At 46.6% G+C, this 22,668-nt stretch overlaps 1 protein-coding gene across 4 annotated transcripts; it reads left to right on the forward strand.

The window, feature by feature from the left end:
- Positions 1 to 115: 115 nt before the first annotated feature.
- On the forward strand, positions 116 to 22,196 carry katnip (katanin interacting protein). 4 transcript variants are annotated; one of them, XM_010894531.4, is made up of 28 exons: positions 116 to 252; positions 702 to 790; positions 3,785 to 3,873; positions 4,209 to 4,384; positions 5,010 to 5,125; positions 7,433 to 7,534; positions 8,444 to 8,608; positions 9,074 to 9,335; positions 9,684 to 9,824; positions 9,975 to 10,132; positions 10,283 to 10,392; positions 10,959 to 11,055; positions 11,267 to 11,476; positions 11,796 to 11,933; positions 12,798 to 13,647; positions 14,444 to 15,250; positions 16,180 to 16,394; positions 16,650 to 16,728; positions 16,975 to 17,152; positions 17,617 to 17,782; positions 18,607 to 18,794; positions 19,044 to 19,108; positions 19,291 to 19,401; positions 19,996 to 20,237; positions 20,399 to 20,559; positions 20,924 to 20,956; positions 21,253 to 21,338; positions 21,709 to 22,196. In XM_010894531.4, the coding sequence occupies exons 2-28, from the start codon at positions 779 to 781 to the stop codon at positions 21,765 to 21,767; spliced, it is 5,016 nt and encodes a 1,671-aa protein (XP_010892833.3). In that variant the 5' UTR covers positions 116 to 252; positions 702 to 778; the 3' UTR covers positions 21,768 to 22,196. The 4 variants fall into 4 exon arrangements, with proteins under 4 accessions (XP_010892833.3, XP_019902348.3, XP_019902350.3 ...); XM_020046789.3 differs by having other exon boundaries at positions 705 to 790; XM_020046791.3 differs by lacking the exon at positions 702 to 790.
- Positions 22,197 to 22,668: the final 472 nt, after the last annotated feature.

Consider the following 22,668-nt stretch of genomic DNA (forward strand, 5'->3'; position numbering starts at 1 on the left):
TGTAAGAGAACTACATAAGTATAGCAGCCTACGTATTCTTTTTGCTTCTGTAGCAGGCTTCACAGAAAACTTTGTGCTTTTCCTTAGGGGGTGTGTCCAACACAGGGCCTTTTACTATTGGTGGATATTTCTCCTGGTAACCAGCATCAACTGTTATCAACAACATAGCCACTGTTAACACATGAGTCGGAAAATCTCATTTGAATTCTGAATTATAGTGAATAATGTCCGTGAATAGAGATGATATGGATTGTGAGTATTATACTTATTTCACGAACCTGTTTCTTTTTGTCTTAATCTAGAAAGTTAATGAAAAACAGTGACAACGCTACACACTACTAGCCTAGTCAATCTTCAGCGTAGCGTAGGTTAGCAAGCTAGCTACAGTTATTTTGGTTTGCAGCCAACACCAGCTAGCTGGTATCGACTTGCTAACTATCCTGTACGAATAAGGCTGTTTATCAGATTTTTTGCTAACTTCAACGTCTGGAATGCATTGTTAAAATGCAGCTATGTGAAAAGCTGATATTGTTTACAGACAGAATTTGTCAGGAGCCAATATTTCTTTAGCAGTGGCTTGCAGTTTATACTCATCCCGGGGAAAAAAGAATCCGGGGGCGGTAGCTTTCCCATTCGGCAGCGCCAACATCTGCAGCTGAAAGCTCATAGGAAAATATAATTTTATTCTACATTTCTTGTAGCAGAATAGAAATTATACATCATGGAATGACATCCCCTCAAAATAAGGCAATGTGAAAACCAGTGCCTTGGACACACAATGAATAAAGAGGTAAGCAAATGTATATTCTTATTAACATAACTGGAGAACACAGTAGCTAAGGTCACGTTAATGGACGTCCACTACAAAAAATGATAGCCTTGTGTCTCTGCCAGGAAACCTTTGCCCACCACAGGTTTGTGGATGTTGATACATTTCGGACAGGGACATGGAGTTTTGTAAAGGTCATTCATTTCCTCAAATGTAATCCAAAAATGTATGCTGGTTAGGCATGCTAATTTCATCCTGCCCGTGGCTGTGCCTCACCACATTACGTTAATGATTGGAGAGCTATACATTGTAAAATATAATTAAACTAAGTGGCATTTTAAAGCCTACCTATTCTTCACAATATGGTTTATAGATGTAAATGGTGCTGACAAGGATGCCAGTGTGCTGCAGTGACTTAAGAATACCTTTCTTCATCTGAAGTGACGTTTTCGCACATAACTCACTTTTAAATGGGTGTCCACTTGATAAAGTGACATTTGCACCTGTTATTGAAATAGTCTTCTGTGTATGCTGTTTATCTTCTGTGCTATGCCTCTTTCACAGTTTTTCTCTTTTCTTCCTTTCCACTTTCAAGCCCACAGTGCTTCTGCAGATGTTGAAGCCTAGTTTGCAACTTGATCTATGTAAGAGAGCTGGGCATTTCATTCTGTTTTCACAACTTGCACAAGCCTGTGAATTTGCTAACTTAGCTACCATTTCTCAGTTCTCAAATTAACATCCTCATAACCTATTTATAATCTTAATTTCAAAGATGTATTCTGAGGAAAACATACTCTATTCAACATTGTTGAAGTTATGCTATCATTTAAGACTAAGTTTTTATTTTTTCCATCACATTTTAACTTCAGTAAACTGATAGCATGCATTTATAGTCCACTCTATACTTTCACCATTTGTATTTGAAATTTTGTATGAAAACATCCTTTCTGTCTTTCAATTATATGTCTGTGTGTTAGCAAAAGTGTTTCTGCATGTTTTTTTTTTTTATGAATTCCATGGATCTTATAATTAAATAAGTGATGGTTAGACATTTACATTAAACACTTTTTTCAATTTCAGAATTTAGTATTTTCTTTTGTCTTCCTAGGGGGCTATGTACAATGACCTCCATAATTATTGAGACAGTGAAACATTTCTTCTTATTTTGACTCTATACTACAAAAGTTGAGTCTATGTTGTCTTTTCTAAATGGTGGAAACTACTTAGAAAAGACAACACTAACCTTGTAGTAAACACAAACCTTGTAAGTATATAAAGCCAAAATTAGAACAAATGCTAAATGTTCCAGTAATTACTCCATTTGTGTTTTTAACTCATTATTACTATTTGTTTTTCTCCCCTTCAAATTTTATGAAGTCCAATTCAGCTTGAATACCTTGCCTCATTGAAATAAATCAAGAAACACTCTTGTAATCTCTTGTATGTAGTGTTTATTATTTTTTTAAACAGCTTCTGTGTGTTTTCTTGTCCTATTGCAATTTGTATGCCTTTAGCCAGGTTGTCTTTGCAAACGCCTACCGTGTTTTCAGGTGGAAATCTGGCTACAGATTGGCTAATATACATGTTTGACAGGTTTGCCAGCCAATTTCTCCACCCACATGCAATCTTTAATTAGTATACCTCTCTGTTGTTAACCTGAAGGGAATATATGTGGTTTCTCTTTGTTATGGTAACCAAAAATGAATTAAAGATCAAATTACATTTCTGCCAGGGCCTTTGTTGCATAAGTGTGAAATTCCATTATAATGGGGGTTTTAACAGTATTCAGATTTAACCAGTCACATTCCTAATCATGGACATAGATAATTTGTCACCAGCTGATATCCGAAGAAGTGCTTCTAATTAGGCCTGAACAAAGTTATCTGTCCTTGTAGGATTGCCTTGAAGGTTTCATGGTTGGTTACTGCAGAGATATCCATGGTCCACAAAGAGCTAACAAAACATCTATGCAATTTTATTGTTGAAGGCTACAGATCAGCAAATTAACATACAATATTTTTGAAGGCGTTAGATGTCATGCAGCTCTGTGAAGACCATCACATATTTTAACTTGAAGCCTGCTGACCTCTGACAGAAGTTAAAGAATAATTTCTCCTTTCCGCATGGCAAACCCGAAGCACATAGGGAAATCAACAAAGGAATGGCTTGCTAAAATGAAGATCAATGTCTTGGAATGGCCCAGTCAGAGGCTGCAATTCAATCCTATAGAAAATCTGTAGACTGACCTGTAGATGACTGTGTGATGAAAATCCCCTTGTGAGTGGGGTAAAATAGCAATATCCTTGTATACTAGGTTGTTTGAGACCTATCCTGTCTCTGTGTCCATTTTCAGCCTGTAACTTTGGTGTGTGGGTAGTATTAAAAAGATTGTCATGTAAAATTACAGAGAATTGCCTAGATGGTTTCATAAAAGATTATTTGCAAACCTGCAAATTTTTTAGTATTATAATGAAGAGCTTTCAATTACTGCTTGCCTTTGGTTATCAGGAAACCCACACTATGTAGCAATTGTATGCTTACAGGATGACAATGAAATGCTCTGTTCAGTCATAGAATTGAGAAAAGTTCTCTATTACATGTAATCACTTATTGATACTGGAGGGAAGGATGAATCAATCTTGCTGGACTTTTCCTTTAACAAAAGATAAGGTCTAGACTATGTGTCAAGAGTTTTGAGGTGTTATCACAGCCTTCGTTTGTATACAATCTCATTAACAAGAGAATCACGAGGTGTAGGACGCGGTCAGGTTACTAAAATCTTACATGTTGCCATGCAAGTGCTTCCACCTGGGGAAGAAAGGAACCACCTGGAAAGGTTTTGACTTGGTCATGAAGGGTTCCAGCATGTGGATAAGAAATGTTAATCATTTCAATTGATTTAACACCTCGGTGGAAGCACTCCGGCATGTATGGTGACAGTGTGTGTATTCCTGAAATGGCTGACCCGTGGCTTCTTCCTTGACACCTCTCCCTCTTGTCTGCCTATCTGTGAAGGAAAGCCAGCGGTGCCAAGGAGGGAAACATGGTGTGGCTGTGGAAGAGACACTGGATGAATATTTAATCTCCCTTCAACACAAAAACAGGTGACGTGTGAGACACAAGCCTTTGGGAGAGGCAGATCCAATTCCACGAACTGGACGGAGTGTCGTACCTTGCTGACGGCAGAGCTAGTGTTCACACATAGCTAAGGTAGACCTTGATTGGTTCCTTGTGCTGATCGATTGGGACACGGACACGCAAGTGGCAGAGCTCTGCTGGTTGATCTGCTTGCATGTGCAATGTCATATTGCATGCGCGCACATGCAGAACTGCAGACGTAAAACATTTTATTTGATGTTTACAAATGGAGGCTCATAAACCACTCCTATAAAGGTGTGGATTTCATGTTGATGATAACCCTCAGACCTTTGACCCCTAGGATCTTAAAGAGACTGCAATCCAAAGATCCCAAGGAGATCGAGCTGGAGCGTCTTGAGCAGGGCTTCTCCATCTATTTAAACGGTGCAAACGCTAACGGCAGAAAGCAGCCCAGGAGACCCAATCAGAAGTCTGTTACCTCGCCACCGCCTGCTCTGAGAGCTACACGCACGGCTGGTACGCATCATTCAGGACTAAAATAGATTTGGCAACACAGAAGGCCACAGTGTCAATGTTTAAGTATGTTTAAGTATAAACCACAAATCTCTATTGCAATAGATTAGATTAGATTCAACATTATTGTCATTTAACAAGTATAATACAACGAAATGCAGTTAGCATCTAACCAGAAGTGCAAATAGAAGAGGGCAGAAAATATACAAGTAATTACAAGTATTAAGTATATGTATATTACATGGGGAATGAATAGATGTGCAATACCAATGGCAATACTAAAATGTACAATTAAAGCAAACAGAGGAGCGCAGAAAAACCTGCTTGTTCTCATTCTCGTAAAGTCTGCCCCTGTCTATGACTACTTCATGACAAATCTTGGTAGTATCCCTGTGGCATCTCAAATTGAACACCCCACCCCCAGTTAGCATTTAGCGTTGTATAATCCACGGTGTAAGCCAATGGCCTTTGAATAAATCATAGGTGACAGTCGTAACTGGGGGCCATTTCCCCCCATTCTCCCTCCTGTGCACTATGGAACCATCTGTGTCTTCTTCCTGGCTATTTCTCGGAGGGTGGGCTTTACTGCTCATGTGCAGCATCTCTGCTCTCTCTGACTCATCACCAGATGCCTCCAGAAGGGGTTCGCAGCTAGCAGAGGAGGAGAACCACAATCTGGGGGAGAACCGAAGTAAGAGGAGTCGCACTGCCCCTGGAAAAGTCCAGAGGAGAGAATGGGTTCAGGTACAGGCATTCTTGGCAATATCCCAGAAATAGAATGTTGTCATTCTGTTTCTACAATGTCTAGTCGTTCTACTTTTTTACAATCTAGTCTGTCTATTTCTATAGTGTAGTCATTCTATTTATCTATAATCTAGTCTGTCTTTCTATACAATTTAGTCATTCTATTTCTTATTGTAAAGTTATTCTATTTCTAGTGTCTAGCTATTTCTATAGTGTATTCATTCAATTTCTATTCTAGTCATTATATTTGTAAATTGTATAGTCATTATATTTCTATTGAATCTAGGCATGTTGTTTCTGTCCTGTGTAGTCATTCTTTACTAAGTGGCCACGTTATGCGGTACTCTCACTTAATATCCAGATGCTTTTGCCTCTAAAACTCTTCTCTTTTCAACATGGGGTCTTCAAGGTGTTGAAAATATTTCACAAGGATGTTGGTCCATGCTGAATGGGGGTACATTTTTTGCAAACAGTCTGTTCTCTCTTATCACAAAGATACTCTTTATTGGGTTGAGATCTTGGCACTGTGCAGGCCACTAACATGAAGGAATCAGGATTCATTGGACCCTGCAATGTTTCTCAACCCCTCAATTGTTCTCTATTGGTGATCACACGCACACTGAAGACACTTCATCATGTTCTTAGCAGATAGGAGTGAAGTCGGTGCTGGTGTTTTCTGCAAAAGCCCCATCTGCTACAAGGATTGATGAGTTGTGCTTCTGTAAAACACTGTTTCACTTTGTTGTTATTTTCCTATTTGTGGCCCAACTGTTAAATTCTTGACATTCTTCTTCAACAAACTTTTTTTGTCTCTTTTTTTTGTTTGTCACACCAATCTTGGTGAGCGCTAGACACTGTCATGTGTGAAACGCTGTGGAGTGCAGCCATTTCTGAGTTACTGGAACTGGCGCTTCTGCCACTGGCGATCAGACCATGCTCAAAGTTGCTTAGTTTACTTATTTTGTGCGATCAAAACATTTTGTCAACATCAGTCTAATGTATTTTATAATGCCATGTTCAAATCAGTAGTTGTCACAATACGCCTGTACAGATTCACAGACTCAAACCCCAAAAGCAAGAAACAATTAATTGATGCCTAAGGCTTGGGGAAAGAAATCTTTAGGCAGAATCCAGGAGTCACCAGGCAGAAACTAGTTTTGCGACATAACCAGGTGGACTATGGACAGCTACAGCTAGGAGCCAGGTAACCCTGACGTGTGGTCCAGGGGCTTAGGTCCTCCTAAGATTCTGCAGGACACAGGACTTGCCATTAATACTTGTCCACTTGGCTGGGACATGTAAAAACATAGTCGGAACAGGAGAATGTAGTCTGTGGTTGTCCAAATGGACAAGGGAGATAAGTGCACCATTTACATAGATTGCATGGGCCAAACAAATACAGCTACACGTTGGCAGTTATTTTTTGTCACTAGATCTGTGTGTGTGGTGTGTGTCTGCCCACGGTTTTAGCAATTTGCATTCTGAAACATCTTAACTTAATCTTATGTTTCACAGTGTCTGACATTTTGTTTACAAGCTTCTTGGTATTTCAATGACATAGTTTAAAGGAGCATTTCACCCTAGCACAGTTACAATGTACCAGTTATTATTGTTAAAAATGATACATTTGTGTCATAAAAACACAAGACCACCTCAACATAATTTAGAACCAGCAAATTAGAATTTTGCAGTATAATCAACTTCCTCTGTATTGGTCTATCCATAAAATACCACAAGTTCCAGAATTTGTAGCAAATGTAGTTACCACCTCCCCAATAAAATGGGGATCAAAAGATGACAATAATTTTTAGAAAACAAGAAATGCACTTTTAACCAATAGACATATTTCAAACAACATTGATCATGTCCATGTAGTAATAATTAAAAGACGACGCAGAAAAATGCTCTTCAGCATTACGTTTGCTTGGTGCCACTAATGCCCCCATAAGTAACTCCCTAGTAAACACTAGGTTTGCATTTACCTCGCTGACACAACATACCAACAAACAATAACATGAACACAAATTGACCAATAGAAATGTTTCCAATGCTAATTTGCTTTTGACAAGCTGATTCTGTACCTCTGCGGTTACTTGGCAAAAATGGGACCAAAGGTAAAGGCACGTTTACCAGTAGAAATAGCTAAGAATTCATGCTTTCTCAACTCTCCTCAAAAATCTGGTTGTTCTATGAAGGACGCCACTGTTAGTTGCTATAACAACTAAGCAACCATGTGAACAAATCAGTGGTCATAAACATAGGTTTGTGTTATGAATAATATTGGGTGTTTTGTTTTAATCCTGGCAGAACTCAGTCAATATTCAAACAGAACAAGGGCCCTGCTTGCGGATTTCCCCGGGGAGACGCTACTCCGAAGACTTTGAGCCCTACGACAGCCTGGAGATGGAGGTACGATGCCAGCCTGGTCCACACCATCATATGTGTTTACTCATTCTTAGGCACATTTCAGTATGTCAGTATATTCAATGTGTACCAGCATCAGTACGGTGTGTGTCATTTCACTAGTGTGAGCCAGCGTCTGTGGTGTGTTATTTCGGTAGTGTGTGCCAGCGTCTGTACTGTCTGTCATTTCAGTAGTGTGTGACAGCGTCTGTACTGTCCGTCATTTCAGTAGTGTGTGACAGCGTCTGTACTGTCTGTCATTTCAGTAGTGTGTGACAGCGCCTGTACTGTCCGTCATTTCAGTAGTGTGTGACAGCGTCTGTACTGTCCGTCATTTCAGTAGTGTGTGACAGCGTCTGTACTGTCCGTCATTTCAGTAGTGTGTGACAGCGTCTGTACTGTCTGTCATTTCAGTAGTGTGTGACAGCGTCTGTACTGTCCGTCATTTCAGTAGTGTGTGACAGCGTCTGTACTGTCCGTCATTTCAGTAGTGTGTGACAGCGTCTGTACTGTCTGTCATTTCAGTAGTGTGTGACAGCGTCTGTACTGTCCGTCATTTCAGTAGTGTGTGACAGCGTCTGTACTGTCCATCATTTCAGTAGTGTGTGACAGCGTCTGTACTGTCTGTCATTTCAGTAGTGTGTGCCAGCGTCTGTCATTTCAGTAGTGTGTGCCAGCGTCTGTACTGTCTGTCATTTCAGTAGTGTGTGACAGCGTCTGTACTGTCTGTCATTTCAGTAGTGTGTGCCTGTGTGTGTCACTTGTCAGTTTCTTTTATTTTTTTTATTTATCCTTTATTTTACCAGGGGATGTCCCATTGAGATAATCAAATCTCTTTTACAAGGGAGCCCTGGGGACAAGTGAGCCAGTTAGGCTTTGCACGGTCACATCTCTCTATGCTCTGTTCCTCTCCAGCGGTCTAGTCCACGTACCCCTCGTAGCCCCCTCAGTCCCCGCTCCCCACGCGACTCCTGCAAGGTGTCACGTTCGTTCGGCTCCCCCAGAGCTGATGGTCGAGGGAGCCACTCGGAGCCTGAGCCACAAAGCGAACGGGTCCTACTCAACATCGACGAGGTCAAGGTGAGAGAACAACTGTTTTCCTTGGCCCTTCTTTGGGCTTTGCTCTCTCCTGTCCTCCCCTCCTTAAGATATCCAAGACACTGATGTAGAAAAGGGCCATAAATGCAGCCATCGTCCCCATTTCCATCTCACCAGATTACATGTCACTGCAAATCACTGAGCTTTATTCCGGAGAGGGCTGCCTGAGTGTAAATTTACAGCCTTTTTCATTTCCTCTGTCATCAAGACGGACACTCCCCTTCAGTGCGTCGTATAAATCAATGGTCATAATGTGTATAACAGTCCTGTTTCTTTAACTTGGGTTATAGCTCAGTTTTAACCTGGTTCGGGGTTAGTATCACGCGCAGTGGTCGGAGCGCTGTTCATTTGGCCTCTTGAAATGGAGGAGGAAAAGCCTGCGCTGGTCTGTTAGGAAGGCTAGTTTTCATATCCCTTCTGCTGAATGTGGCCTTTTTTTTTTCTCAGGCGATTCGTCGGAGCCTGGAGGTGAGCGTGCGGAGGAGCGGCGGCGGCCGGGGGTCGCAGGGGGAGGAGTCGGACGAGGAGTGGGTAGAGGAGCAGATCGAGAGGGAGGAGAGCACAGAGAGCCTGGATGAGCTCGGCCTGCCTCCCTCTTCCTCCAAGAAAACATCTAGTCACATGAACCACCTTAGAGCCACCGGGACCAAAGGGTGCCTTCACGATCCCGCCGACCTCATCGTGTTGGACTTTGGGCCCTCCCCTAAAGGTACTCAAAACACTCAGAACACTGTGTTATCCCAACCGGGCTCATTCACGTTTTTCTGTTTCATTAGGTTCCACATTAGCTGTTGTGAAAGCGGAGCTGTTCTCCCAAGGGGTCCATGAAATATAGTGTACTGTAGCGGCTTCCTTCTCACGTCGTTTGCATTGATCTGAAATTGTAGTGTGTGTGGTTGGTTGATACCTACTGAGGATTTACCTTTCCAGATATTTCGTGTCATTGAGATTGAACTGAAGGAGATGCCTGCTTGGAGTCTGTAAATGTAGCCAGGGATTTTCCTCAGATCGTCACCAACCTTTGAACTTTCTCAACCCTTCTTCTGTGATGCCGTAGGTCGCAAGATGGAGCGTTCGCTGTCAGCCAAGAGAAAAGACAACATGGAGGCGTATGTCCCCACCAAACCTGTGCTGGTGAAGAGCAAGACTCTGGACAGGCCCTCTTCAAAGGAGTTCAGGGATGTCAGAGAGCCCCAGCGTATGTTCTGACTTGTCTCTCTTCGAACTAAGAGGCTTCATTTGAAAATGAGCTACATTAGAACGTATTGAAGAACTGTCCAGTGTGACATGGTCTCTGACCTGGCTAGGACTCTCTGCTCCCTCCTCCTTCCCTCTGTCTCTTTCTCAGGGCCGAGGAGTCGGGTCGAGCGTCCCCTGTCTGCAGCGAGGAAGGCCTCCCGGGAGGAGCGCGACTCGGAGGAGACCGCGTGCGGGGTCTTCCAGGCCCTGCAGAGGGAGAACAGCCCTCTGAACAGCCCCGAGCCCAGGGCCCTCAGCCGTACCCCGGTAAGACGGGTAGCGTCAACCGAAGGTATCCCGTGAATGGGTGCCATTTTGACGGACTCCACCAGGATGCGCTGCAGTTGGCGTGCCCTTGTGATCTGCGCCGTAGCGACTTACGTTTTGCACGCCGTCCCTTTCGTTGCTAATCCGCAGGCGAGGAGGGGACGCCAGACGATGAATGGCTCGCTGTGTGGCGACGACGACGACCATGATGAAAGTGGGGTGACCCGGGCCATGCAGAGAATCACCCTGATGGGGCCCAGGTAGGCTACTGACACATCAGAGTTCACCCACCACAAGAAGTTAGCGCTTCCTCTACCAATTATAGGGTCTGACGCCTACATTACTATCCACTCCCTGACTGTCACAATGGAGGAAAATGTATCACTAGACAGGTTTTAATGGTACCCCTGCCTACTGCAGAGAATGAGACGAGGCTTGAGGTGTTCTTGTGTTGGTGTGTGGCCTGGCGGCTCTTGAATTGAAGGACACTGACCTCTGTTCTGTGTGATGTGCGCTGCCCCTGCCAGGGTGAGAACACTGTTTACTCACTACAGGACCCATGTTGATGCGGTAAATCTCGAACGGGCGGCCCAAGCTGCACCAGTAATTGTATCCCCCTTGGTCGCTCCCGACCATCGGAACCGTTGTCGATGGTAACCTAACCTCACCTGACCTTGAAGCAGCGCCGTTGGCCAGTAATGTGAAGAGTATTAATCAACGCTCTGAGACCGCGGATATGTTGCCGTAGGCACTGAGAAGGAGCAAGGTCAAAGACTATGGACGCGGCGAGAGACAGTAGAACTGATGAGTAGTGGTTTTCTTCCAGGCAACAGCAGCGGCTTCTGAAGGCGCTGGAGAAACTGGAAGCGGGCGCAAACTTCGACACGCCTCAGACAGTGAAGGTGGACGGGAGCAAGCCAGCGGTGAGTCACACCCATCAGATGTCAGGGGCGAGGGATGACTAAGCGTTAATGAACTTGGTGAGGCAGACGGTGAAGGCAAGGGTTGGAGAGACACGCACACGCCCTCTGCATACATACATATGCCAACACCTACACACAGTGTTCTGATTCTATGAATCTGAATGAAGTGACGGATTGGTCTGATGAAATCCTTTTGTTGTCATGCCGCCAGATGAGTTGGTCTTTGGCGGAGACACCGCCTACCCTGTACGTCACCATGGAGATCCTGAGTAACTGGGGGAACAGGGACCAGGTGGGGCTGACCGAGATGCAGTTCTTTGGCCCAGGGAACAGGAAGCTGTATGTGTCGCCGCACGACCTAGACATCCGGAACGCCGACTACCCTGGGAACCTCGGAGCGCTGGTCAATGGCAAAGCTAAGGTGAATCAAGTTCTCACCTTTAACCTTTTAACAGATAACAGGAATGTAACTGCTTGGAAATGTTTTGGTACATTGCATTAACCATTTATATATAATTTTAGGGGTTGTGTGATGATACCTTGTGCGATTTAAAGACCCCTTTATTAATGCATTACAAGGAATCATATAACTTCCCGAGCTGTTATTAGCTCTTGTTGTACACGATAAAGCATTATTGATTCCACAGTCTTATTGCTTCAACATCCAACATGAGTCTTCTGTCCATCTCTTAAACGTCCAACTATTCTCTAAATGTTCCTCTTTGTTCTGTGACAACCAGACCACAAAAGAGCGTCACATGTGGACCTGCCCGTTCCATCCTCCAGTCCAACTCTACTTCATCATCAGGAACGCGGAGCGCTCTCCAGATTTTGGGATATCCCGGATCAAGATCTGGAACTACAATAAGAGCCTCAATGTAAGAATCGGGTGAAGGGCCATAATTGCTTGATTCTATAATGAATCCCTATTCCATAGTGCCTTGCCTTCAGACTGAGCCTTGGGATAGAGGCAGCCAGTTATGTCCAGTGGCGCTGTTTTCCTGCGGGTCTTTAAGTGTGTACCGTTCATAGCACCTACTGTACGCTCTTCACATTCAACCGACAGCCTCCGATTGGTCCATTAGGCCAGTCCTCGTTCGGGGTCACTCCGGGATGATCACCAGCAGGCGCCCGGTGGGGGTGGGGTGGGGGGTTGTCTTTAAGCAGTGGCTGTGTGAGCTGCCAGTCAGCCCAAATGTGGAACAGTGAGAGATTAGCACCGGAGGATTAGTCAGGAGACACCCGGGTTACTGCTGCTGTCGCCAAGGGGACGGACCGGGGGTGCACAAAGACCAGGCAACCAGGTCTCTGGAACCCTACATCATATAGGGAACAGGGTGGTTTCACTGACTCCTAGGTAAGGAGATGCATTACGCTGTAGGATTCAGGGGGGGAGCACTGATATAATGAGATTTAATGGGAGGAGATTGAATGGTCTGGTTTTAGCCATCCACCCTGTGTGTTGGTTAGGAGGCTACTTACAGTTAGCTTCTCTTTTAGCTCGATTGACCGTGTCGACGCACCTGTGGGAAACAGTCGAGAAATGACATTGGGGGCCTGCAACTAGACAAGTCTTCCTGGCCAGCGGCACTGTAGACATATGTCATGTCAACTGGTATATTTAACCTGACATCTTTTTTAGGTTTTGACTTTGGAGTAATAATGTTGTTTTTCTAGACTAAACAGGAACCAGTGTTAACTGAATATAATACTGTTCTTAAAGCTGTGTTGGTCTTTTTCAGGACCTGGATGTTGGAGCCCGGCATGTGAATCTTTATCTCAACAGCACTCTGGTGTTTGAAGGCGAACTGGAGAAGGGCTGCGGGAACCAGGTCTTCGATTACAGCACCAGCATTGACCTCCAGGCCCTTCAAGTGCCCGAGTCCTTTTCTCCCAGCCCCGTGGCGTCCGGCCACAGTCTGCGGGCCACCAGCCCGCAGCGCCATGACGACTGGAGCACGGAGGGGAACAGCAGAGGGCACCACCAGGACCCCGGCCACGGGCTCTCTCCCTCCGACGGGCTAGCCCAGGTCCGGAGAGACATGCAGGAGAAAACGCACACTCCCCTCCCACCCATCGCCCCCACCTCCTCGCACCGCGCCCCCCTTCAGAGGGACTCCTTCGACGCCGACCTACCGGCCCCGGACCTCCATCCGAAACGGCCACTGGAGCCGTCGGGTCAGCCCGCGGAGCGCACGGTCACCACCCAGCCGTCCTCCTCCAGGACTCCTCAGTGGCTGCAGCCCCTGGCCCGGAGCTCCCCGGAGGGCTGCGAGGCCGCGAGGGAGAGACCCCTCTGGCTGATACCCCAGCAGTCTGCGGAGCCCAGGTCTCCGATCCCCCCGTCGTCCGCCACCTCGGGTCTCCCGGAGATGGGCTGTAACCCGGGGAGGGTGTGTCGGGGGGCGGACAGGACGGCGAACGGGGCCCAGTGGGGGGCAGACACTCTGGATCTTGGGGGCGACGTGCTGGAGGAGCTGAGCGACCAGCCCCGCCATGACCGACCCGTGAGTGGACGCAGGAGCTCGGCCAGGAACAGCCACACCAAACCAGGGGAAGAACATCAGCGTGGAGCTGCTGGACTGTCCATAGGTTTGACTGCACGCGTCTGCATTCCCTGCTTTGGTTCAAGTATTTCTTTCGCCGGAGACAGAATCCTCTGTCATGCAAGCCTGTTTCGTCTAGCTATCCCAACCCCACTCCTCCCAATAATAATCCCTCTTTATCTCCCTGACAACAGACACCCAGTCCGACCCTTTAGGAATGAGTTGTTTTCCCCTATCAGGAAACACTCACACGCTTGTTTGTCTATGCTTGTGGGGACCTTAGTCCAGAAATCCATGTTTTCTGTTATCTCACCATGAATCTGACCTTAACCTCAATAACCTAACTTTTCTGCCTACACTTAACCTAGTCCTAACTCAATTCATTGTTTTTCCCTAAACCTAACCTGAAGCAGGAATTCACATTTTCCAAAGTGGGGATCTGCCATAAAATCCTTGTGGAGATGGATTCTTCCGAGTCTACACTTGTACAAATAAACATGGCTCACAGACACACACAGACACAGACGCTTACACACATTGTCATACACACACAGAGAGATGTGCACACACACAGAGCTTGTGCTGATTTTGTCTATTGTTGCTGAACTTGTCAGCGTGAAGTAGGTCATAGACTCTTTACCCAGCATGCCACCAGCTGTCGTAACAATTCAATGTAACAATTACATAAACATTACCATAAACTGTCTCTTCTACATATCTGACATTGTGATAATCTAGTAGAAACCCTACTACTACAATGTAGAAAACAGTTCCAAAATAAGCTCCCCATTGCACTTTCATGTTCTCTGTGCATTACATTAGTGTGTGTTCTGCTCCCCCAGAGGAGCCAGGTTGTGTATCGGGGAGCAGCAACCGGAGGCATCAACGAGCCTCCCGGGCCCAGCTCCACAGCCAGCAGGACCAGGACCACACCCTCATGGAGTCCTGGGACTCCCTGACCAAGTTCAACCAGTGCCAGCGCGGTCGCATCTCCAACATGGGCTTGGAGGGCGACATCTTCGACGAGTTCCTCCAGCGTTCCTCCAGACCCGTCGCCGCGGCCCCTTCTGCCGGCCCGGGAGGACCCGCCTGCGGCCACTCCCCTCCCTCCTTCCGCCTCCCCTCCGCCGCCCCTCACGGGGGCCTCTGCGATGACCCGGAGGAGGACGTCTCCGGCGAGCCGGAGCGGGAGGAGGAGTTTGAGATTCCGGTCCTCCCATGCGGTCAGCGCTTGGTCATTAACATCCTGTCCACGTGGGGCGACCGCCACTATGTGGGCCTCAACGGTCTCGAGGTGTTCAGCTCCAGCGGTCTGCCCGTTCGGCCCGCTAACATCCGCGCCGACCCGCCCGACATCAACGTGCTGCCCGCCTACGGCAAGGACCCGCGCGTGGTCACTAACCTGATCGACTGCGTCAACCGCACACAGGACGACATGCACCTGTGGCTGGCGCCGTTCACTCAGGGGAGGAGTCACGTCGTTTACCTGGAGTTTGCCGAGCCGTGCCAGGTGGCCATGATAAGGTTGTGGAACTACAACAAGTCCAGGATCCACTCGTTCAGGGGGGTGAAGGAGGTGGAGATGCTGCTGGACGGGAGGTGCATCTTCAGGGGAGAGATCGCCAAGGCGTCCGGGACACTTTCTGGAGGTACGGAAGCATGAGTTAGGGATTGTTTTTGGCTTTGGATGCTCAAATGCCTCCCGTGGTTCTATAGTTTCACTGCTGGAAGCCTTCGCTAGGTCTTAATGTTAGGAGCTTCATGATCATTAGCAATTTGCATTATAGACATGATTTAAATCAGTGGTTCTGACTTATGGAACCAAATGTATTTCGAACCAAATGTATTTGGTTCATTTGCTACCCTATATTCAAAATTGCAGCACTGAAATGACAACTTATATTTGATCAAAGAACCACAACATTTGTTCGGTGACAGAATAGGCTTAGTGCCTTTGTTGCCCATGCATCAAAACAGGGGTTTCCAGACTTTTCTGGAATGAGAGCTGAAACAACTAAAAACAATGAAACCTGGCACAGCTTTGTTCTAGTTTTCAAACAGCCTAATTCCTCTCTGCTGTTGTTGCCTGCAACTGCACTACGTTTTATGTCATACAGTGGCTCTGAAAAATACTCATCACCCTTGGACTTTTTGTGTTACAACAAGAAATTGAAATTGATGTAATCAGGTGTTTTAGTCCATAATGTTGAAGTAAAAAATTCAATCTGCAAATTGTTTTAAATTAAATGCGAATATGAAACAGAAAATAATTGATTTCGTAAGTATTCACCCTGGCTATGATATACCTGAATGAGCTGTGGAGCAACCAACTGTAGAAGTCACATAATTACTTGAAGAAAGTCCACCTGTTTGAAATGGTGTTTCACATAATTTCAGGTTAATACACCTGTCTCTGGGAGGTCACACGGTTGGTTAGTACAACTCCTAACAAAAATCTGGCATTGTAAACATGTTGTCCTCTACTTTCGCTGTTGCATATTAATGATAGGCATTTCTAGCCTTGGTGTTTCTGTGCTTTAAAGGTTTCTCATTCAGAGTTGTGCTGACCACTCCCCAGGTCTGGACCAGTTTGGCGATACCATCCTGTTCACCACAGACGATGACATCCTGGAGGCCATGTCGCGCTACGACGAGACGTTCTGCGGGGAGACGGGGGATTCCGAGGGGCTGGTTGGGTATGAGGAGGCGCTGCAGAGGCCCCGCACGGCGGACGGCGAGGGGGAGGAGAGACCCTTTACTCAGGCTGGCTTTAGACCCGAGGACGACCTCGCTGTGAGTTCATGACCAACTGGGACTCCCATATACATGGCCTTTTGTACACACAAATACACACACCCCACTGGCACACACCCGTCCATTTATGTAATGTTTTTTTTTTTTATAGATAGGATTTCATAACGCCAGTGTTTTTTTAAATGTTGTCAGTGTAGTAATTTGATTTCTTATTCTATTTCCAGTCAGCAGTTTGTTTGGTGTTCTGTGGACACTGATAGGACAATACTAACTGGTATTGCCTGACCTTTTCAGTTAAAACTCCATCTGAACCCTACAGTGGGCCAGTCACTAGAGACCCTGGAGCAGATCCCGGGAATGTACAGCGGAAAGTGTGAGTGCTTTTAAATGTGTTATTCAGCATTGGTTAATTAATTCCTAATGTTACTGTCCTTTAAAAGCTTGTTTGCCTCTCCCCACGCTCTCCTCTCCCTGGCTCTCTCTCTCCCCACGCTCTCCTCTCCCTGGCTCTCTCTCTCCCCACGCTCTCCTCTCCCCGGCTCTCTCTCTCCACATGCTCTCCTCTCCCTGGCTCTCTCTCTCTCCACATGCTCTCCTCTCCCCGGCTCTCTCTCTCCAGGCCTTAGGATAGAGCTGAGCATGACGTGGGGGGACTCCCACTACCTGGGCCTGACGGGGTTGGAGGTGGTCGGGAAGGAGGGTGACAGCCTGCCTCTGGATCTGACCATGCTGGACGCTTCGCCACGGGACCTCAACGACCTGCCGGAGTACAGCCAGGACACACGCACCCTTGACAAGTCAGCACTGTTTGTGTGTGTGTGTTTGCATATCTTCCCTTGGTTCTATCTCCATAGATCGATCAAACCAAGGGTAGAATGTAAACGAAACGGATTGCAAAATGAAATGTGGACCGTTGTCCGATTTTAACCTGTGAGTATCACAGTGCCAACAACGAATTTACACTGAATTCAAGTCTTTGTGGTGTAAATCTATATATAGAAGCACATGCCCACGGGGCCTGGTGCACCTCCTCAGAGTGTCTGAACAGCAGGCTGGTAGAGTGCAGTCTGACTGTGTCTTTAGCACAAGCCCAGTCATGCCAAGGGCGTGCCGCAGTGCCCTCCAGTGCACCCCTCGGATCAGCCAGCCGTGTAGACGGAGGTGGCAGACAGGCTGCAGCAGGCTCCTCTGCATTCAGAACTCGGGTCTGCGCTTGCTTTCCTGTGTACACCACCATGTGGTCCCTCTCTCCTCTGTCCAGGCTCATTGACGGGCACAACATCACCACCGACGACCAGCACATGTGGCTGATCCCGTTCTCCTGTGGCCAGCGCCACACGCTGACGGTGAACTTGGGCATGCGCCAGACGGTGGCCGGCCTGCGTGTGTGGAACTACAACAAGACTCCGGAGGACTCGTACAGGGGGGTGAGTGACGGTCACCGGGTTAGCCGCCAGGGGGGTACCTGGTTGGTAGTGTAGGGGAAGTATCCTGTCACGGGGAAACCGCAAAAACAGTGCATTGTAAGCCCCAGGGCGTTTTTTTATTTAAACGAAATGCAAATACAAAATAGATCCACAATGGAGAAAGAAGGGTCGGTGAACTTAAAATGGAGAACTGACCATGCTGAAGAAACGTGGCTGAGATCGGCTGCTGGAGAGGAACTGGCTGGCAAGGGCTGACTTCAGCGTCTCAGCAGTCTGTAAAAATAAGGTGCCCAATGTTAGTTCCACTATTTCCTTCTCCCCTTTCCAAACCCTGCCCCATTACCCTTGATGAGAGGCAGGCGTGGAGGACGGAGCCGTCCTTCCTAGCTGCCTCTCGGCCATTCCAGAAGCGTTCCTCGGCTCTTGTGGGCTCTCGCAACACACCCTCTCCATGGTCCTGAACCTCCAGGATGGGCGTGCCGTCGACATGGTGCATAAGACTTCAATGCCAAAATCTCATTACCCCTAATCGCCCGCCCTTTTAAGATCATTTTCTGTCGTTAAAGATGTACACATGGTCAAATTCAAAGTGTGTGAATACACTTGGCAAATGTAAAGTGAAAAGTCATTATGATTTTCATCAACGCCATTGTCCGTCCAATATACAATTACTTAATATTCCCCCCCCTAACATAAAACTTCATATCTTTGAATATTGACCGGGGATATATTGTTTTGGGGGAGATTCCTTTTTTCTTCCATAGAAACACAGTTATGTTTATTAGTATTCTCATTTGTGACATCCTTAATCCTGTGTTCTGTAGGTGAAGGTGATCCATGTGTCCCTGGACGATACAGTCATCTCCCCAGCAGATGGCTTCCTCATCAGGAAGGGACCAGGGAACTGTCACTTCGACTTTGCTCAGGAGATCCTGTTTATCGACTTCCTCCAGACCCACAATGCAGGCCTCGACACCAAGCGTACAGAAGAGAACTCTGTTGACACACTTCAGTGAGTACTTGTAGGCTGCTCCGGGCTCAGTTGTGTTTGTGCCATCTTGCCAATTGGCTGGAACCATGGTAGCTGTAGTTTTAATTATTGGCTCTTGTAATTTGGTCAACCTTTTTGGTTTGTTTGTTTCAACCTGTTAGTTAACTGCCTTCAACTGGTGACCCAGGTCATAATTAGTCTCTGATTAAGAGAGGATGAAGTGTTTCAGCTGCCCAGGAATGCAGTTACAGTTTGTGTTGTGGTTTTCAGGTCTGGTTCTACGAGACAGGAGCAGGCCAGCATGGACTACGAAGCCCCTGTCATGCCTTGCGGGTGTATCCTTCCACCTACTGCTCACAAGAAGTAGTCCCACAGAATTCCCTATATACGATGTAAAACAGCATATGTATAATTGGGTTTTTACTCTGGGATACTGTGAATCTAAACGGTCACTAAATGACCCGGAGATTATCCTGGGTGTGTATACGGCTCTCTTCCTTGACCTTTGACCCTCCAGTCATCTTCCAGCTGCAGCTCCTGACTACTTGGGGGGACCCCTACTATATCGGCATGAATGGCCTGGAGTTCTACGACCAAAACGACCAGAAGATCCCCCTCAGTGACAACAGTATCCTACCTACAGTGCTAGCAACACACACTCACACACACAAAGAATCACTGCTGCGGAAATCTACACTTACGGCCTGGTCCACACATACAAGCGTGTGAGTCTACATCAGGGAAGGGTTATTGAAGGTGGTGCTGGGGCAATAACGGTTTAGTGCCTGGGACAATTAGGGTTAAAGGCAGATTAGCAGATCTCCATGACAGGTGAGGGTTTTGATCAACCTTTTGAATACTGGCCCTAAATATTAAACACTAGGCTTAAGAAATGCTAGGTCCTGGAAATCCATAGCGTGCAGGTTTTTGTTGTAGCCCAGCATTAAAACACCGGGTTCAGTTAGTTGAATCAAGTGTGTTTAGAGCTGCTGTGGAAAAGCTTGCTGTAGTCACGTTTTGGAAGCCTCTCCTTCTACAATTCATTTCCTTTCATTGTAATCCTCACCTTAAACACTCTGCTAACATTATGAATAACGGATGCCAAGAAGTTCATTAGTTCATCCTACAACATAGTGGAACATTCCCTGGAATGTAGAATGGGGAGATGGAAATGGCTCCAGTCAACAGTTTAGAGTGCATCCTTGAACAGGGCTTCTCCTAGACATCGCTGCGTTCCCGGACAGTGTGAACGTCCTGGACAGTGTGAACGGGGATGTGAGGACTCCAGATAAGCTGGTGGACGGCGTGAACAACACGCATGACGGCCGACACATGTGGCTAGCCCCGGTGCTCCCTGGACTGGTGAACCGCGTGTACGTCATCTTCGACCAGCCTGTGACCGTTTCCATGATCAAACTGTGGAACTACTCCAAGACGCCTCAGAGGGGGGTAAAGGAGTTTGGGGTATGTCTGCTCTTTCTCCTTTATTGCACGAACCCGAACCAGATCTCAGGAGCTGTGAGCTGAGCCGAACGATGTGAACCTAAGACAGAATGGACTAATATGGCAAATAATATTGAAAGGCTGAAGTAAGGTTTGTGTCTGTGTTTGTCTGTCTGTCGTAGCTGTTAGTGGATGACCTCCTGGTGTATAACGGCATCTTGGACAGTGTGAGCCAGGCGGCGCGGGGCATCGTGCCCTCCTGTGACCCGCTGGTGCCCTACCACACTATCCTCTTTACCGACAACGCTCGAATCACCCACCGGGAAAGGAACACTGTCATCAGGTAACCTAGCAGGGGATTGGCCACCGCAGAGTTACATGACAAACCGATTCGCTTTGCTGCCTGTCCATCAAAGTTCACGCGCATGATGCGCATGTGCATAGGTTTGACTGCTTGTCCATCAACTCACACACGTGCTCATTCTGTTATGTCGATCTGCCGTTTCACGGGTCGATAGAGGCAGGTTATGAAGTCGTTTACCATGTTCGTTTACCATATGTATGACGCAAGTGCACAGGAGACTGCCCGTACCGCAGGGTTTCTTCAAGGACCGACGTTTCTTGTTAGTCAGAGCTTCAAACGATTGGCATTGAAGTCTTCCAATTTGTGACTCGTGTTGAACGAGGATATGCTCTCTCCACCACAGCCCCCGAGGTAGCAGACACTACAATCTGAAACAGTGAGTAACAGTGCTCTCATTAGCCTTGTGTTAGTCAGTCCCCCCAGTGGTTGATCTGTGTCATTACAGGTTGAGTTCATGTCTCCTTCTAGTTCCAACCAATGTCCTTGTCCTGCCGCTCCACCAGGCTATCGCTTCACTGTAGGACAGAACACTTGGACCTGCTGGCTTCAAGCTTTGTTGTCTTGTCTTGTCCGTTGTCTTGTGTCCCCTACTCCAGCCTTTTCACACAACTGGGCGCTTTGTGCAGAGACACAAGTAAAACTGTTTGGCTTTTCCTCTGTTTTGTTCCGCAGCAACTATGTGGAGGACCAAGATGTGAAAATGACTAATGAGAATCAGATTGTCCATCACAACAAGAAGAAACAAACCGCTGATCCAGGTAGGGAAAGCAATTCAGGCGGAGCATCCAAAATACCAGGTATAATAGTCACCAATGAGACACAAATGAACCGTTTTCAGGTAGGAGGTAGCCTAGCAATAAGAGAATCTAACTAGTTACTGAAAGGTGGCTTGATCGAATCCCTGAGCTGGCAAAGCGTTCTGTAAGTGCTCCCGGATTGGTGCTGTAAATGACAGTATGTTCTCAGTCCACTTGCCTGGTAAAATACACGCCAGTTAATTTGACCGATCAAAAACAAGAGGGGGAACATTCAAATGAAATCACAGGTTTCATTGTCTATTTTTGTATGCGTAAACCATCAATTTTCTATGACATTAACCAAAACCATATTTGGTTTCCCATCATGCAGCACTCCGGCCTAAAACCTGCATGACAGACACTGGGAAGCTCGGGAAACGCAGGTATTGACCAAACGACGGACAGAGGATCGGACGGATGGACATGGAGTACCGCTGGTCGAAAAAGGGGCACCGAAAACCAAGGGATAAAGGTTTACAGACCGTATCTGCACTATCCTCTCTGGGGACTTGTAACCCAAAGCCTTGATCAGCTCAAAATTAAACCCATTCACATTGCCGCCCATCAGACATTACACCATAGGGAACTGTTGCCTAGTGACAGCCCTAGCACGTCAGTTCAGTCTGCTTCAGATGCGGACACGTTTGGGGGGGGCCGTCCACTTTCTGGTTGGATTGGTCAATGTCACTCCGATCGCTCGCCAGACTCCTGCAGATGTATAGCACCTGTGTAGTGAAGCATTGCGGCAGGACAGAATCGCATAATACTTAGTACCACATGGGACATTTAGTATTGGTGTAGATCACCGTCACATGTACAGAACCTGTATAGTAGCTCCCTGTGATTGTCCTTTCCACGGTGTCAGGTTAAACCTATAGAAGGCTGCTGTATCGGCCCTCCTTGTGCCTAGTCTTATTCCAACTGCTCCTCGTAACGTTGTGCTGCATTCTCCTGGTGACCACAGTGCACCGACACTCACAGATTAACTCTGAGGCATCACTTCCACTTGTAGTTGTGTTCATGAAAAGCCTAGTGACTTTACACTTTGAGTAAGGCACCCGCATTGTACAACGACCAACGTGATGGCTATGCAGTAAACCAGTTCATATTTAAGTGTAATGTATTGTTTTTGTAGGTGGTGGATGGGGTTTTGGACCCTTTAAATGTGGAGAAACGCAGTTGAGTTTGACTTGTGTAACAGAATCAGGTGAAGTATTGATCACATTGGAGCAATAGGTCAGATGCAGTGTTGAGCCACTCAAGGTCACTGCAATTGCTTAAAACATTACCA

The sequence above is a fragment of the Esox lucius genome, chromosome 5 (genome assembly GCF_011004845.1).
Source record: "Esox lucius isolate fEsoLuc1 chromosome 5, fEsoLuc1.pri, whole genome shotgun sequence".
NCBI classification, from domain to species: domain Eukaryota; kingdom Metazoa; phylum Chordata; class Actinopteri; order Esociformes; family Esocidae; genus Esox; species Esox lucius.

Bases quoted from the DNA above. Each gene is read 5' to 3' on its own strand.
- katnip (XM_010894531.4), top strand. The intron at 10,133-10,282 runs GTAAGACGGGTA...GCTAATCCGCAG, and splicing joins GGGCCCTCAGCCGTACCCCG to GCGAGGAGGGGACGCCAGAC. The intron at 19,109-19,290 runs GTATCCTTCCAC...TTGACCCTCCAG, and splicing joins CCCTGTCATGCCTTGCGGGT to TCATCTTCCAGCTGCAGCTC.